This window comes from Hylobates moloch, unplaced genomic scaffold (assembly GCF_009828535.3).
Source record: "Hylobates moloch isolate HMO894 unplaced genomic scaffold, HMol_V3 SCAFFOLD_1, whole genome shotgun sequence".
Classification (NCBI taxonomy): domain Eukaryota; kingdom Metazoa; phylum Chordata; class Mammalia; order Primates; family Hylobatidae; genus Hylobates; species Hylobates moloch.
The window spans coordinates 104,131,992-104,148,913 of NW_026652276.1; the positions used below are offsets into that span (position 1 = coordinate 104,131,992).

The window sequence follows — 16,922 nt, forward strand, 5'->3', positions numbered from 1 at the left end:
TTGTTGTAGACATTATTTCTATCAAAGCCAGGACAAGATTTTGGCTTAATGCCACCTCTCACTTCTGACTGTGCTCAATTTCATGGTTGAATTTAGGTTTGATGGAAGAGAGAAGGAAAATATGATTCAGTACATACTCTACACCGTTGCCAGACTTTTGCGAAGGACAATAGGTACATTATATTGATGTTAGCCCACTGCTTAATGTGTAAATTAAGTAAAATTGTATTCAGAATTGTGTTGTCTGAATACAGATGTGTCTAGGCAAATGAAGAAAGACAAAGGAGAGCCGGCCGCAATGGCTCAGCCTGTAATCCCAGCACTTTGGGAGGCAGAGGCAGGCAGATCACAAGGTCAGGAGTTCGAGACCAGCCTGGCCAACATGGCAAAACCCTGTCTCTACTAAAAATACAAAAATTAGCAGGGCATGGTGGCGGGTGCCTGTAGTCCCAGCTACTAGGGAGGCTGAGGCAGGGGAATTGCTTGAACCCGGGAGGTGGAGGTTGCAGTGAGCTAAGATCGCACCACTGCACTGCAGTCTGGGCGACAGAGCCACAAAGAAATATAGTTCTATGATGTTCCTTCTCTTTGGGCAGAACATTTGATAGCTATGTGTGTTGAATTGAAAGGACTTGTTTTGTTCACTAAATATGAAGATTGAATCCTTCCATTAAAAGCTTAGAAGTGGCTGGGTGTGGTGGTGCACACCTGTAATCCGAGCAATTTGGGAGGCCTAGGGGAGAGGATCGCTTGAATTGAAATCAGAAGTTTGAGACCAGTCTGGGCAACATAACAAGACCTCATCCCTACAAAAAATTAAAAATTTAGCCAGGTGTGGAGGGGCATTCCTGTAGTCCCAGCTGTAGGCTCAGGTTGCAGGATTGCATGAGTCCAGAAGTTTGAAGGTGCAGTGAGCTGTGATGGCACCTTTGCACTCCAGCCTGTGTGACAGAGCAAGACCCTGTCTCGGGGGAAAAAAAAAAAAGAAAAAACACCAGGGAGAGGTGAAAGAGATCTAAGTAAGTTTTCTAGAAATAAAACATGTTAAGTAATTGAAATTTAAAGAACATCTTCAAAAATTTGTTTCTTTCCCCATTCTCTCTTGTCCCAAATCTTCTAGGTACCAGGACATTATTCACTCTATTCATCTAGCACGGAAGCCAAATTTGGGTCTAAAATCCTGTGATGGCAACCAGGAGCTTTTAAACTTCCTTCGTAGTGATCTCATTGAAGTTGCCACAAGGTTACAAAAAGGAGGACTTGGATATGTGGAAGAAACATCAGAATTTGAAGCCCGGGTAAGAATATAAAAAAATCCCCCTTAGATTACTCATGGAAACTCAATCCGAAATTGTTCCCTGATGCTGTTCTTGACTTCCCAACATGACCCTCCTGGAAATCAGATGTTTGGATTTGTCTTGGAAGACATGTATGGAACCAAAAATACCTTATGTACATGCATTTTTTCCTTGTTACCTTTTGCCGCTATCCAGAAAAACCTAATAATTGGCTTACAACCTTGGTATGAAAAGAGCTTCGCTATTAAGGTGAATGAAAACTGGTTGTAGAGGCTCCAGTCGTATAGCATCATTTAACATCTTTCCCTTGCGATGCCTATGCTTTCAGGTGTGAAACATGCTTGTGTATCCTGCACTTGCCCATTCTTCACACTCAGTCAGCTCAGATTTCTATTTATGTTGGGCATCACTCATGTTGTCCAGTGGGCTGTCATTACAGTCCTGTCCTTTATTGCTCAGAGGGGCCCTTAAGTGGTATAGGTGAAACTTTTCAAAAGATCCCATACCCCGTAACAGGTAGGTTTAGGTATCAAAGATTGGTAAATAGTATCCATCAATTACTATTGTAAACTGTTTTTTACTGATTTTAAATCAATAAATCCACGTAATTCTAGACATACTTGTGGGTCTTTTCAAATTCCTCATGCACTATGACATTTTGTCTTTTTTTTCTTTTTAAAGAGATGAAGTCCCCTCTGTTAGCCAGGCTGAAGTATAGTGGCACAGTCATTGCTCACTGCAGCCTCAAATTCCTGGGCTTAAGTGATTCTCCCATCTCAGGTTTCCAAGTAGCTGGGACTACAGGTACAAGCAACCATGCCTGGCTGATTTTTAGAATTTTTTTGTAGAGATGGGGCATGTTGGCTTATGCCTATATTGCCAGCATTTTGGGAGGCCAAGGCAGGAGGATTGCTTGAGCCCAGCAGTTCGAGACCAGCCTGGGCAACATAGCAAGCAAGACCCTGTTTCACACACAAACACATGGAAAATGTTGTAGAGACAAAATCTCACTATGTTGCCCTGGCTGATCTCAAACTCCTGGCTTCATGAGATCCTCCTACCTCAGCCTCTCAAAGTGTTAGGATTATAGGTGTGAGCCACCTCACCCAGCCAACATATGTGCTGTTATAGTTTTGTGATTTTTATGAACAGTTTCATTTGCATTCCCCCATGCCATTTTTCCTAATTTATAAGTACTATAAACTATTTTAGCTTGTTTTTCTTTGCTATTAGAATAAGCACATAATATGTGTATCTTACATATGCACATTTTTTCTTTTTAATTAATCTTGTGATGAATTCTTGGTACATTTCCTGGGGAAAAGGATTTAAACATCCTTATGGTTCTTAATGAATTTTTTTAAAAGAATTATTGAACCCAAAGGATCTTGTAGGTTTCAGATGTTACACGTTTACTTTTTTGTGTAGCACATGTGCATTAATTGCCTACTTTGTGCCAAATTCAGGCCTATATCTTGCTGACATTAGGTTGTCATTTTTCTTTGTTTTCTTTGTGACTGTTAAAATGTTATCTTCTAATTGGCATGTCTTGTGTGATTGACAAGATAGTGTTTAAGGACATTTTTTGTTTCTTTTCTTTTTATTTTTAAATTAACTGATCTTTTAAGAGATAGGTCTTGTTCATGCGGGCGCGGTGGCTTACGCCTGTAATCCCAGCACTTTAGGAGGCCAAGGTGGGCAGATCACTTGAGGTCGGGAGTTCGAGACCAGTCTGACCAGCATAGAGAAACCCCGTCTCTACTAAAAATACAAAAATTAGCTGGGTATGGTGGCACATGCCTGTAATCCCAGCTACTCGGGAGGCTGAGGCAGAAGAATCGCTTAAACCCGGGAGGCGGAGGTCGCAGTGAGCCGAGATCGCGCTATTGCATTCCAGCCTGAGTGACAAGAGCAAAACTCCATCTCAAAAAACAACCACAACAACAACAAAAACCAAAAAAAAAAAAGAGATAGATTTTGTTATATTGCCCAGTCTGAAGTGCAGTGGCTATTCACAGATCATAGCTGACAGCCTCAAACTCCTTCTGCCTCAGTCTCCCAAGTAGCTGGGACTTACAGGCATGTGCCACCATACCTGGTTGGGTGCATGATTTTGATGAAGTGATTTAACTTCTGTTTCCTCATCTATCAGGTAGATGTGAAGCTTAAAAAGAGATCAGTGAAGCAGGAGGATCGCTTCAGGCCAGGAGTTTGAGACCAGCCTGCGCAACATAGCGAGACCCTGTCTCTAAAAAGAATTTTAAAAATTAGCCAGGCGTGATGCCATGTACCTGTGGTCCCAGCTAATGGTGAGGCTGAGGCAGGAGGATCACTTGAGCCCAGGAGTTCAAGGCTGCAGTGAGTTGTGATTGCTGCACTTCTGCCTGGGTGACCCAGTGAGACCTGTCTCTTTAAAAATTAAAAAAAAGGAGATCAAGTTTGTAAAACATACTACCTTACATATAGTTAGTTACATGCCCGAAGCAAGTTACAAATAAGAAAAAAATTAAAAAAAAAAAAACATTAAGATGGAAAGTCAATAAATTTTTATTTTACTTTCTTAGTGTGTCTTTGCCTTAAAATTGTATTTTACACATAGTAGGCACTCAGTCATTATTGAATGAATCAACTATGTAACTCCTTTATGTGGGGGAGCTTCTACCATTTAGTGGATCCCTTAGCTGGGAAAAGGAAAGTAGTCAAGTACTTTTTTTTTTTTTTTCTGTGTCACCCAGACTGGAGTCCAGTAGCACGATCTTGGCTCACTGCAACCTCCTCCTCCCGGGTTCAAGTGATTCTCCTGCTTCTCGAGTAGCTGGGATTACAGGCACGTGCCACCACGCCTGGCAAATTTTCATATTTTTAGTAGAGATGGGGTTTTGCCATGTTGGCCAAAGTGGTCTTGAACTCCTGACCTCAGGTGATCCGCCCGCCTTGGCCCCCCAAAATGCTGGGATTACAGGCGTGAGCCACCGCGCCCGGCCAGTCAAGTACTTTTAAATGCCATGCAGTGAACTGAGGAGCACAGTTAAATTAATGGTATGTGGCTCTCAATTTTGTTAAATGAATATTATGTGGCATTTGAGTCTAGATTTATTTGAATTTGAGGTTGGATTCCTTTCATCTTCCTCTTGGCCTTCTCTCAGTCCGGTTTTAAAATCCTTTCCTATAGGTCATTTCATTAGAGAAATTGAAGGATTTTGGCGAGTGTGTGATTGCCCTTCAGGCCAGTGTCATAAAGAAATTTCTCCAAGGCTTCATGGCTCCCAAGCAAAAGAGAAGAAAACTCCAAAGTGAAGATTCAGCAAAAACTGAGGAAGTGGATGAAGAGAAGAAAATGGTAGAGGAAGCAAAGGTATTTTGTTGTTATAAGTTGTAGTTTATGATTCTGTAGATGAGTGTGATTTGGTTTTAAAATAATCTAACCCTATGCATTTTAGCTACTGTAGGCACTGTGCCCTGAGTGTTTTTTTTTAATCACTTTCTACCTCTTTTGTGGTTTTCACACTGGCCTTTGGAGTGCAGCCCTGCTTCTTGGTCATTAGGTGGTGGTCATAGTGGATGTGGCCTTCCCACCTTTACCAGAGTTTTTACTTTCTTTTTTTTTTTTTGAGACGGAGTCTTGCTCTGTCACCAGGCTGGAGTGCAGTGGCGCAATCTCAGCTCACTGCAACCTCTGCCTCCCAGGTTCAAGCGATTCTCCTGCCTCAGCCTCCCGAGTAGCTGGGACTACAGGTGCGTGCCACCATGCCCAGCTGATTTTTGTATTTTTTAGTAGAGACGGGGTTTCACCATGTTGGCCAGAATGGTCTCGATTTCTTGACCTTGTGATCTGCCTGCTTCGGCCTCCCAATGTGCTGGGATTACAGGCGTGAGCCACCACGCCTGGCCTACCAGTTTACTTTCTTTTTTAAAAAGGTGGTGGTGACTTTTAAACACATTAACAATTGTTTATTTAATTTTTAGATACAGGGTTTTGCTCTTGTGCAAGCTGGCATGCGGTGATTTGCTTATAACTCACTGTAACCTTGAACTTCTGGCCTCAAGCTATCCTCCCACCTTGGCCTCTCAAAGTTTGATTATAAGCATGAGCCACTGCGCCCAGCCATGCTTGCTCTAGATATTTTTTAAATTGTGGTAAAGATATGCATAACATACAAATTTACTTTTTTTTTTTTTTTTTTTTTTTTTTTTTGGAGAAAGAGTCCCACTCTATTGCCTAGGCTGGAGTGTAGTGGCATAATCTCAGCTCACTGCAACCTCTACCTCCCAGGTTCAGGCAATTCCCCTGCCTCAGCCTCCCAAGTAGCTGGGATTACAGGTGCATGCCACCACGCCTGGCTAATTTTTGTATTTTTTGTAGAGACGGGGTTTCACCATGTTGGCCGGACTGGTCTTGAACTCCTGACTTCAGGTGATCTGCCCACCTCAGCCTCCCAAAGTACTGGGACTGCAGGTGTGAACCACCACGTCCAGCCCAGATTTACCATTTTTATGTGTTCGATTCTGTGGCATTAAGTATATTCACGTTGTTTTGCAATCATCACCACCATCAGCCTTCAAAACTTTTTCATACACTTCTGACACCAAATATGTGGGTTTTTACCACACTAAGCAACTCTCTAGTTCTCTGCTGATACCAACTACTGTTAAAATTCCGTTTAATTCTGACTCTATCTACTTGGAGTTTGTGTCAGATCCCCCAAGTTAAAGTGCTCGGTCCCACAAGACTGTTCTCACTTCAGATGCCAGTCGCAAGCAAGTCCCACATGCCACCTGTACCATCTATACACTGAGGATTCTCACGACTCTCTCCTTAAGTATTATAATTCGCTAGAATGCCTGACAGAACCCGGGAAAGCATTTTACTTAGGTTAACTGGGTCATTTTGAAGGATACTACTCAGGAACAGCCAGATGGAAGAGACGTGTGGAACAAGGAAGGTGGCGGAGCAGGGGTACGTGGGGCTTTCGTGTGTTCTCTGAACACTCCTTCCTTCCAGCTTCCGTGTGTGTTACCTGAAGCTGATCAAATCTTGTTCCAGTATCTTCGTAGAGCTTAATCTCCGAAGTCTCCCCTCCTCTTGCCTTTCAGGAGCTTGTGGGTAGGGCTGAACATTCCAGTCTTCTAATCATCTGGTCTTTCTGGTGACCAGCCCCATAACTAGAGGTCTCACGGAAAGCCTCATTAGCATAAATTTAGGTGTGATCCAAAGGGGCTCCTCTGAATAACGACACTCCTATTAAGGTTTTAGTCTGCGGAGAAAGACCAAATATATTTATTATATCATGTCTCTATGTACCACATTTTGTTGATCCACTCACTTGGGCTGCTTCCATCTTTTGGCTATTGTGAATAATGTTGCTGTGAACATGAATGTACAAATGAGTCCCAGCCGGGTGTGGTGGCTCACGCTTGTAATTTCAGCACTTTGGGAGGCCGAGGTGGGCAGATCACCTGAGGTCAGGAGTTTGAGACCAGCCTGGCCAACGTGGTGAAACCTCATCTCTACTAAAAATACAAAAATTAGCTGGTTGTGGTAGCGCACACCTGTATTCCCAGCTACTAGGGAGGCTGAGGCAGGAGAATTGCTTGAACTCAGGAGGCTGATGCTACAGTGAGCAGAGATGGAGCCACTGCACTCTACCCTGGGCAACAGAGCGAAACTCCATCTCAAAAAAACAAGAAAAACAACAAAAAAACACAAATATTTGAGTCCCTGCTTCTATTTTTTTTTTTTTTTTTTTTTTTGAGATGGAGTCTTGCTCTGTAGCCCAGGCTGGAGTACAGTGGCGCAATCTCAGCTCACTGCAAGCTCTGCCTCCTGGGTTCAGGCCATTCTCCTGCCTCAGCCTCCCGAGTAGCTGGGACTACAGGGCGCCCGCCACCACGCCTGGCTCATTTTTTGTACTTTTAGTAGAAACGGGGTTTCACCGTGTTAGCCAAGATGGTCTCGATCTCCTGACCTCATGATCCGCCCGCCTCGGCCTCCCAAAGTGCTAGGATTACAGGCGTGAGCCACCACGCCCGGCCCCTGCTTCTGTTTTTTTTTTTTCAGTGTATAGCCAGTAGTGGGATTGCTGGATCATATGGTAATTCAGTGTTTAACTTTTTGAGGAACCACTGTATGGTTTCCTACAGTGACTGTACGATTTTACATTCCCTCCAGCAACTCATGAGGGTCCTGGTTTTTCCACATTCTTGCCAATACTTTTTTTTTTTTTTTTGAGACAGAGTCTCTGTTGCCGAGGCCGGAGTGCAGTGATGTGATCTTGGCTCACTGCAAACTCCCCTGGGTTCAAGCGATTCTCCTGCCTCAGCTTCCCAATTAGCTGAGACTACAGGCGTGCACCACCACTCCTGGCTGAGTTTTTTTGTAGTTTTAGTAGAGACGCAGTTTCACCATGTTGGCCAGACTGGTCTCAAACTCCTGACCTCAGGTGGTCCGCCTGCCTTGGCCTCCCAAAGTACTGGCATTACAGGCCTCAGCCACCACGCCCAGCCTCTGCCAATGCTAACGTCCTGTTTCTTTAATAGTATCCATCCTAATGGATATGAAGTTGTATCTCATTGTGGTTTTGATTTGTTTTTCTCTAATTATTTATGATGTTGAGCATCTTTTCATGTGCTTATTGTCCATTTGTCTACCTTATTTGGAGAAGTGTATATTCATGTCCTTTGCCCATTTTTAAATTGAGTTTTTTGTTGTTGAGTTGTAGGAGTTCTTTATATGTCCTTGATAATAACCCTTTTTCAGATACATGATTTGCAAATATATTCTCCCATTCCGTGGGTAGCCTTTTCATTCTGTTGATAGTGTCCTTTGCATACAAGCATTTCATTTGCATGGAGTCTAACTTAACCTATTTTTTTTTCATTATTGCCTCCACTTTTGGTGTCATATCCAAGAAATCATTGCCAGATTCAGTGTCATGAACCTTTCTTTCTCTTGTATTTTTCTAGATATTTTATAGTTTAACTTTTACATTTAGGTCTTTGATCATTTGAGTTAATTTTTGTCAGTGGTAGAAGGTAAGGCTTCAGCTTCATTTTTTTCATATTAGATACCCAGTTTCCTCACTTTTTATTTTTAAATGTAGCATGCTTTATTATTGTAAGTAAATAAAATGAGAGGTAAGTAAAATACATAACTCCCACCCTAGTTTCACTGCCCAAGGATGTCACTTTTTTAATAGTTTGGTGTCCTTTTTATGTATATACAAAGATTTGTTGGATTTATTAAAAGTGGAAACTTACTGTGCATAATACTCTTCAGTTTCTCACTTATCAGTATATCCTAAACATCTGTCCCCTCTGTCCTGTTAGTCCACACAGATCTACCTGATGTAATATTTGCTCTGTTCTTATTTTATTGCGTTTCTTTAGAAACCGGGTCTCAACTCTCCAGGCTGGAGTGCAGTGGTGCAGTCATGGCTCGCTGCAGCCTCAAACTCCTGGGCTCAGGTGATCCTCCCACCTCAGCCTGACCTGAGAACCTGGGACTATAGGCGAGTGCCACCACGCCCAGCTAATTTTTAAATTTTTTATAGAGACGGGGCCTTGCTGTGTTGGCCAGGCTGGTCTTGAACTCCTGGGCTGAAGTGATCCACCCACCCTGGCCTCCCAAAGTGCTGGGATTACAGGCATGAGCCACCTCGTTCAGCCACATTTGGTCTTTCAATTTTTGTATTACTTATTAATAAATATGAAACTTACTAGAATAACTAGCAGCTCCATTTTTGTCTGTTTTGTATATTCGATTTCTGCTTAAGATTACTTGTGAAGAAAAGAATTTGACAACACTACATTATGGGAGAGGTCTTAACCATTATTTAGTGCGGAATACTTGTCCCTAATTTTAGATTTGCCTCTCCCTGCCTTCTTTTTTTTTTTCACAAAGATCTGGTAAAGCCCTGCTTGTGCCAGTCACTAGTAAGTTTGGAGGTTTTATAGAAATGAGTAAAAAAGCCTTAAGTTCAGGACCGGGTGCAGTGGCTCACGCCTGTAATCCCAGCACTTTGGGAGGCTGAGGCGAGCGGATCTTGAGGTCAGGAGTTCGAGACCAGCCTGGCCAACATGGTGAAAACCGGTCTCTTCTAAAAAAAAATACACACACACACACACACACACACACACACTACCTGAGTGTGGTGGCACGAGCCTGTAGTCCCAGCTACTCAGGAGGCTGAGGCATGAGAATCACTTGAGGAGTTCAAGACCAGCCTGGCCAACATGGTGAAAACCAGTCTCTTCTAAAAAAAAATACACACACACACACACACACACACACACACACACTACCTGAGTGTAGTGGCGTGAGCCTGTAGTCCCAGCTACTCAGGAGGCTGAGGCATGAGAATCACTTGAGCCCAGGAGGTGGAGGTTGCAGTGACCCGAGATCACCAGTGTACTCCAGCCTGGCAACAGAGCGAGACTCCGTCTCAAAAAAAAAGAAGCCTTAAGTTCTTGCCTTCAGGGAACTCAATTTGAGTGTGAGAGACCGGCAGGGGATGCTTACTGTGGTGCGACCAGTAATGATGAGAAACAGCAGTACTCAGGCTCACTGTGAGGGATACCCAGGATACACTAGAGAAAACTTACCAGAGGGAAGAGAGGATGGGTTTTGAAGAATGTGTAGGAATGGATCAGGTCATGGGAGGGGCAGCATAGGCCTTTTCAGATTGAGCTGAAATTGGGCTCTTTGTCACTGACAGCTGGTTCTTGTTTGTCCTCCCCATTTACATAGAGTGAGTCTGCTGTCCTTTCCAAAGCTTGTCAAATGTTTATACATAGTTGTCATGTTCCCCCTACATGTCTTCCTGAGGCTGAGGATGATATGTGATATGGGGGAGATAATTTTGGATAAGAGGTAAGCAGGGTGGAGAAAGAAAATTCAGTTTAGATAAAGGTTTAATTCATGACTTAAGCTGAGACACTTACTATGTGGTATGTCATTATCTTGCTGGGATTTAGTTTTCACCTTCCTGTGTTTCTTTAATTTTTAAAAATTTCTTTACTTTTTGGGATGGGGTCTCACTGTGTTGCCCAGGCTCTCTGCAGCCTCAAACTCCAGGCTTGTGATCTCCCACCTCAGCTTCCCAAGTAGCTGGAACTACAGGTGCCTGCCACCATTCCTGGCTAATTTTTAAATTTTTATTTATTTATTTATTTATTTATTGAGAAGGGGTTTCCCTACGTTGCCCAGGCTGGTCTTGAACTTCTAGGCTCCAGTGCTTCTCCCATGTTGGCCTCCAAAAGTGCTGGGATTATAGGCGTGAGCCACCATGCCCAGCCTATGCTTATTTTATTTTATTTGTGAATGAATGAATGAATAACAGGGTCTCACTCTGTCACTCAGGCTGGTGGGTGCAGTGGTGTGATCTTGGCTCACTACAGCCTCAGACTCTTGGGCTCAGGTGTCCTTCTACCTCAGTCTCCCAAGTAACTGGGACCATAGGCATGTGCCACCATACACGGCCTTTTCTGTATTTTTTGTAGAGGCAAGGTTTCACCATGTTGCTGGTCTTGAACCCCTGGGCTCAAGTGATTCACCTGCCTTGGCCTCCCAAAGTGCTAGGATTACAGGCAGGAGCCACCACATCTGGCCCTGTGTTCCTTTCAAATGGCTGTATATAGCACCTAGGTAACCTTTTAGATGTTTAAGATATTAAACAGTTAACTAGTCTCCTTAGCTAACTCTCTTCTCATTAGGCTTAAGTTTTAGTCTTACTACTACATAGGTTTTGTTTTTAACTCAAGTTCAATACAGAAGAGTCTCTTTCTTGATGTGATCTGTCCAAGAGTCACGTCTGTCCTTTCCATTTCTTTTCCTGCAACAGTGCTTCCTTCTCATTGAGAACTCACCCATCACTGTAGGGTTCTCATTAACTTCTTGAGTACTGTGTTCCGCAGTGAAGTAAACTCATTTTAGTTTGTCAGATGAGACTTGTTCTTAGCTTAGTTGGGGAGGAAAATGTGAGAACTTTGCAGGTCCAGACACAGTACATAAATGGAAAGCATGGAAGAGTTTCTTGGAAAATCAACTAGGTTGCCTACTAAGTAGTTCAGCAATGTTCTGCATTAAAATGGCATTATGCCTGTGGTTCCCCACCAGAGGTCAACTCAGCCACAGCTTTGAAATTTTCCACTGCTCTTTGCTTTGAAGGTTTCCACTTAGCAAGGGTCAAAGTTTTTTCAACTGACACTAGGCTGTTGCGTGAGCTTTTATCAGTCTCTAATCTGGGATTCAGCTTCCTTATTTATAAAAATGGATTGTCTCTCAAATCTCTTTTTGTAACAGTGGTTGATTTCAGTTTTTAATGCTTATTTTGTTTTATTGAATTAAATAGAAAAGACTGATATATTATTTGGCAAAATCCTGGGTTTTGTTTGATTGTTTACTTTGGTGGCGTTTGTCCTGACATCCTGATTACAGATGCTCCTGAATTTAGGATGGGGCTGTGTCCCAATAAACCCATTGTTTGACTTACAGTATTTATAATTTATGATGGTTTTATCTGGGTGTAACCCTATCATAAGTTGAGGAGCCTGCTGAATGTGTATCACTTTTTTTTTTTTTTTTTTTTTTTTGAGATGAACTCTCGCTCTGTCACACAGGCTGGAGTGCAGTGGTGCAATCTCGGCTCACTGCAACCTCCGCCTCCTGGGTTCAAGCGATTCTTCTGCCTCAGTCTCCCGAGTAGCTGGGACTACAGGCATACCCCACCACACCTGCCTAATTTTTGTATTTTTAGTAGAGACCAAGTTTCACCATATTGGCCAGGCTGGTCTCAAACTTCTGACCTTGTGATCCACCTGCCTCGGCCTCCCAAAGTGCTGGGATTACAGGCGTGAGCCACCACGCCCAGCTGAACGTGTATCACTTTTGCACCATTGTGAAGTCATAGGTCTGACCCATCGTAAGATGGGGTGATTCTGAATAACCAAATACAGAAGCAACCCAGGTATCTGTCAGCTGATGAATGGATAAACAGAATGTGGAATGTCTATTCAATGAGATATTGTTCAGCAATAAAACTGATGGAAGTACTGTTACATGCTTTGTGAATGAACCTAGAAACATGCTCAGTGAAAGAAGCCAGTTACAAGGGCTACCTATTGTATGATACTATTTAAAATCTGTTTTTTAAAAAAAGAGGTTAAATAAGCCTATTCCCGAAAACACCTTCAAATTTAAAAAAAGTTTTAATTAGATCAGATGAGCTATTGGATGCTCAGATTTTATAATTCATAGGAAATAGTAAAAAGCAGGACTGCCCATGACTGTTTTCTTCCATACTGTGTGCACTACATGTGAGTGTCCGCTAGAGGACAGCAAAGCCCATTTGTAGTCATTCCCTGCCAGTTCTCAAGCACTTTTAAAGAACCGAACCTAAAATTCTTACATTGATATTCCATTGAAAAGATTCGGGTTATCCTCTCAAGAAAAGAATCTGCAGTAGTGTCTGTCAGCTCTGTTTATCAGGGGAGAAGACAGCAAGGCAGCTGTGATTGTGGACCTCAATTTACTGAGGAACTCTGCAAAAGTAAGGAAGGAGATTGCTGTTTTTCAAAGTAGATGTTGAAATATCTACAACAGAGGTTGGAGTAAGGAATGAGTTAGTTTCTGGTTGAACTTTAGCAGCTTCTTAAATGTAGATTTTTGTGTGTGTGTTTGTATTACTTATCCTTGTTATTCATTAATTTATACACACAAGGCTCCCTGTGATTCTCTATTTCTATAGGAAAGAAAAAAAGCAGTCCTGTTCCCCTCATCCCTCACCCCAGCCTGTGTAGTACCCCACTTTGGAACAGAATCAACTATCTTTGTTCCTTGGCACCTGTATTTTAAAGCCCATGGCCTTCCAGGATAACTGGCTGTTTTCATTTAGGAGATTCATTACTTCACAAGAACTTCTTTGCTTCGGGCAGGGCATTGAAATCCAGCTGTGGTATTGGATTGGTGGTGTTGCGGTAGGTTATTGATTATCTTTTAAATCAGAGTTTTATTAGCTGTCTAAAATTGTTGCATTATAGCATTTACAGCATACAGGTGATCCTATTTTTAAATTATACTGAGTTGTTAGATGGATTTCCCTAGAAGATGCTTGTCCCCAGTCATCCACCCACTCCACTGCATCTCTGTGTGACCTTTGGCAAGTTTTTTTTCACCCTTTGGACCCTTTTATAAGAATAAATGGTTTAGATTAGTGAAGTTCCAGGAGGCAAGTGTGCTCAGAATTCTCTCATACTGTCCCCTGTTGCTAGTTCTCTCTCAGTGTCTTTGGTCAGTGCAGTAATGCTGGCCTGGTTTGGTCTCTGTTTAGGTTGCATCTGCACTGGAGAAATGGAAGACAGCAATCCGGGAAGCTCAGACTTTCTCCAGGATGCACGTGCTGCTTGGGATGCTTGATGCCTGTATCAAGTGGGATATGTCCGCAGAAAATGCTAGGTGCAAAGTTTGTCGAAAGAAAGGTATATTTAAATCAAATTTGCTTATGTGGGTATATTAGGGAGTAGGATTTCTATCCCCAAGATCTTCATTTCTACCAAAAAGAATTTTGTGTACACAGAATATAAGTGTGGTGGTATAGATTTTACTGTCCTGGAGGTCTGTAACATGCCAGTCTTTGAAATGTCATGCCAGGGAATCAGAGCAGGCCCTTTGTTCCTCAGTTTGGAGCATAACATAAAAGCAGTTGATCTCTTCAATCTTCTGATTTTCTACAGAAGACAAAATTAGTTAATCCTTTTAACTGTTTTAGTTTAGTTTTAAATCCTTTGATTGGCTCAGAACTTTAGTCATCTGTGAAGTAAGATATGTGCTTTCAGCAGGAGGCAGTCCGGGTACAGTGGGTGGCATGCAGTCTCATATGTGCAAAAGGAACTTCATGGTTAGAAGCCCCTTAGTGATTGGCTTTTCAGTGGCTAGAGTTATTTTCTGAGTTAGGTTAGAGATGAAAAGATCTACGTAAAATCATTCAGTTGCTGTAAAGCGTTCAATTGCTCTAGAATGAAGGTTGGAAGGAGAGATGACCATGTTAAGTTGACTCAGCACAACACTTTTTCAAATGTAAGAAACCACATGGTTTAAGGGAACCCATCAGGGGCCGGGCGCGGTGGCTCACGCCTGTAATCCCAGCACTGTGGGAGGCTGAAGCAGGAGAATCACTTGAACCCAGGAGGCGGAGGTTGCAGTGAGCCGAGATCGCGCCACTGCACTCCAGCCTGGGTGACAGAGCAAGACTCTGTCTCCAAAAAAAAAGAGAGAGAGAACCCATCAGGCATAAGTTGAGAAACGTTTGGGGAGGTCAAAAAAGCAGCAAAATTTCCTGCTCTCACTTGGGTTTTTTGTGCCTCTTAGTAATTGTTAACTGTTCTGTCTTAGCCATGGGTAGGTTTTGGGATATGAATTAGGAGACCTGATTTCCTAAATTATCTGTAGTCTAAGTTATGCTACATTTCTTTTTAGAAAATGCCTGCATTTACAAAGCAACAACTGGGTAGCATTCTATGGAACATGTCTCCTCGTGTGCCGTGAATTGTAGGGTGATTGCCTCTTCCTTACAGCTCATTGACTGCTACTGTGCTCCCAACAATGCTATTCACGTTTATTTCTTTGCAGGTGAGGATGACAAATTGATCTTGTGTGATGAGTGTAATAAAGCCTTCCACCTGTTTTGTCTGAGGCCGGCCCTCTATGAAGTACCAGATGGTGAGTGGCAGTGCCCAGCTTGCCAGCCCGCTACTGCCAGGCGCAACTCCCGTGGCAGGTGAGAATCTTTTCTTTTAAAAATAATTGAATGAATAAATATGAATAGCTGTTATAATTAAGCTTGAGTTATTCAAACAGAATGAGTCTAAGGAGCTTTAAGTTCATCTTTTGGGTACAGAGCCTGATCATTTACAGTACTTCAATAGGAGCTCAAAGGACTCTGAGCTAATTTTAACTGAATGTTGACATTTCTAGTTTTCACTGCCAGCCACATTCTCTGTCTTCTTGATCATGCCTTCTTCTCAAGTAATGAAATCTCTCTCTCTGCCTTTAGCCTCCTGTTGCCCACTTACTGTGTCTTCATGATTACTTCTGCTATCACCCACTGCTAAAAATCTCACACTCATTACCTTCCTTACCCATACATATTATTTTCTTCCCTATCATGAGTAGAACTTGGGTGTCAACTTGGAAATGAACATCTCTCCCTCATCCTACAAACCCATTAATTTGCCATGATATCAATCCAATGCCCAGATGTTTTATGATCCAGTTTCTTGCTCTCCATTCTCCATGGTCTCCGCTGTCATTTGTCCCTTCTTTTTTTTTTTTTTTTGAGACGGAGTCTCGCTCTGTCGCCCAGGCTGGAGTGCAGTGGCGCAATCTCGGCTCACTGCAAGCTCCGCCTCCCGGGTTCACGCCATTCTCCTGCCTCAGCCTCTCCGAGTAGCTGGGACTACAGGCGCCCGCCACCACGCCCGGCTAATTTTTTTGTATTTTTAGTAGAGACGGGGTTTCACCATGGTCTCGATCTCCTGACCTTGTGATCCACCCGCCTCGGCCTCCCAAAGTGCTGGGATGGGATTACAAGCGTGAGCCACCGCGCCCGGCCTGTCATTTGTCCCTTCTACATCTGTCACCTGGGCTCCTTTGGTGGCTTCTCAACTCCTCTTTCTTGTATCACGTCTTCTCCCGTCTTATCCACACAACTATTGCAATACCAGAATGCTGTGCACAAGGCAAAGATCTGCTCGCATTCCTGATCACAAACTTCTAGTCTTCCCATTGCCTCTAGAATAAAGTCCCAATTCCTGGCCTCACTTCTGAGACTCTTACACAATACCAGCTTGGGTTTTTATTAGCTTTAGATCCCATATTTGTGTGCTTGTTATAGACTGTTTATTGTTCATCCTTGCCTCTTGTGCCTTTCTCCCAGCTGGGAACATTCTCTGCCCAGAATTCCCAGTGGGTAAACTGCCCATGGCTTTGCTAAAATTTCACTGCTCTTTTGAAAAGTGCTTGCATCCTTAGGCTTCGTGGTTTCTCCTCTGTGTTCCAGCTGAACCTCCATTCTCTGAAATAGTATTTTGGTGCATGGATCTTGTCTCTGGTTTTATACATGTCTGTCTCCCATGAGATTATGAATGCCCTGAGAGTAGAGGTGGTGCTTTGTTTTTTACTCGAATCTCAATAAGGCCAAATACAGGGCCTTGTAAAGAGGAGACACCTCGTATTTGCCAAGATAATACTGTTTTCCACATTGAAATTTGGGGTTGTAAAATGTGCAGCTTATAGGTACTCTGGCTTGGGCTTCTTTTTTGAGACGGAGTTTAGCTCTTGTTGCCCAGGCTGGAGTGCGATGGCGCGATCTTGGCTCATTGCAACCTCCGCCTCCCAGGTTCAAGCGATTCTGCGGCCTCAGCCTCCCGAGTAGCTAGGACTACAGGCATGCACCACCACACCCAGCTCATTTTGTATTCTTATTAGAGATGGGGTTTCTCCATGTTGGTCAGGCTAGTCTCGAACTCCCGACCTTAGGTGATCCGCCTGCCTCAGCCTCCCAAAGTGTCAGGATTACAGGCGTGAGCCACAGTGCCTGGCCTGGGCTTCCCTCTAAGGGGCAGAGCTGT

At 43.1% G+C, this 16,922-nt stretch overlaps 1 protein-coding gene across 1 annotated transcript in view; it reads left to right on the forward strand.

Annotated features, from left to right (window-relative positions):
• The window catches only part of BAZ1B (bromodomain adjacent to zinc finger domain 1B), a 71,181-nt gene that overhangs the window by 47,747 nt on the left and 6,512 nt on the right, over positions 1-16,922 (forward strand). Inside the window, exons 10-13 of the mRNA XM_058437052.1 lie at positions 1,121-1,298; positions 4,471-4,653; positions 13,625-13,772; positions 14,923-15,070. Of these exons, the coding sequence (XP_058293035.1) occupies positions 1,121-1,298; positions 4,471-4,653; positions 13,625-13,772; positions 14,923-15,070 (657 nt within the window). The remainder of the gene's footprint in view (positions 1-1,120; positions 1,299-4,470; positions 4,654-13,624; positions 13,773-14,922; positions 15,071-16,922) is intronic.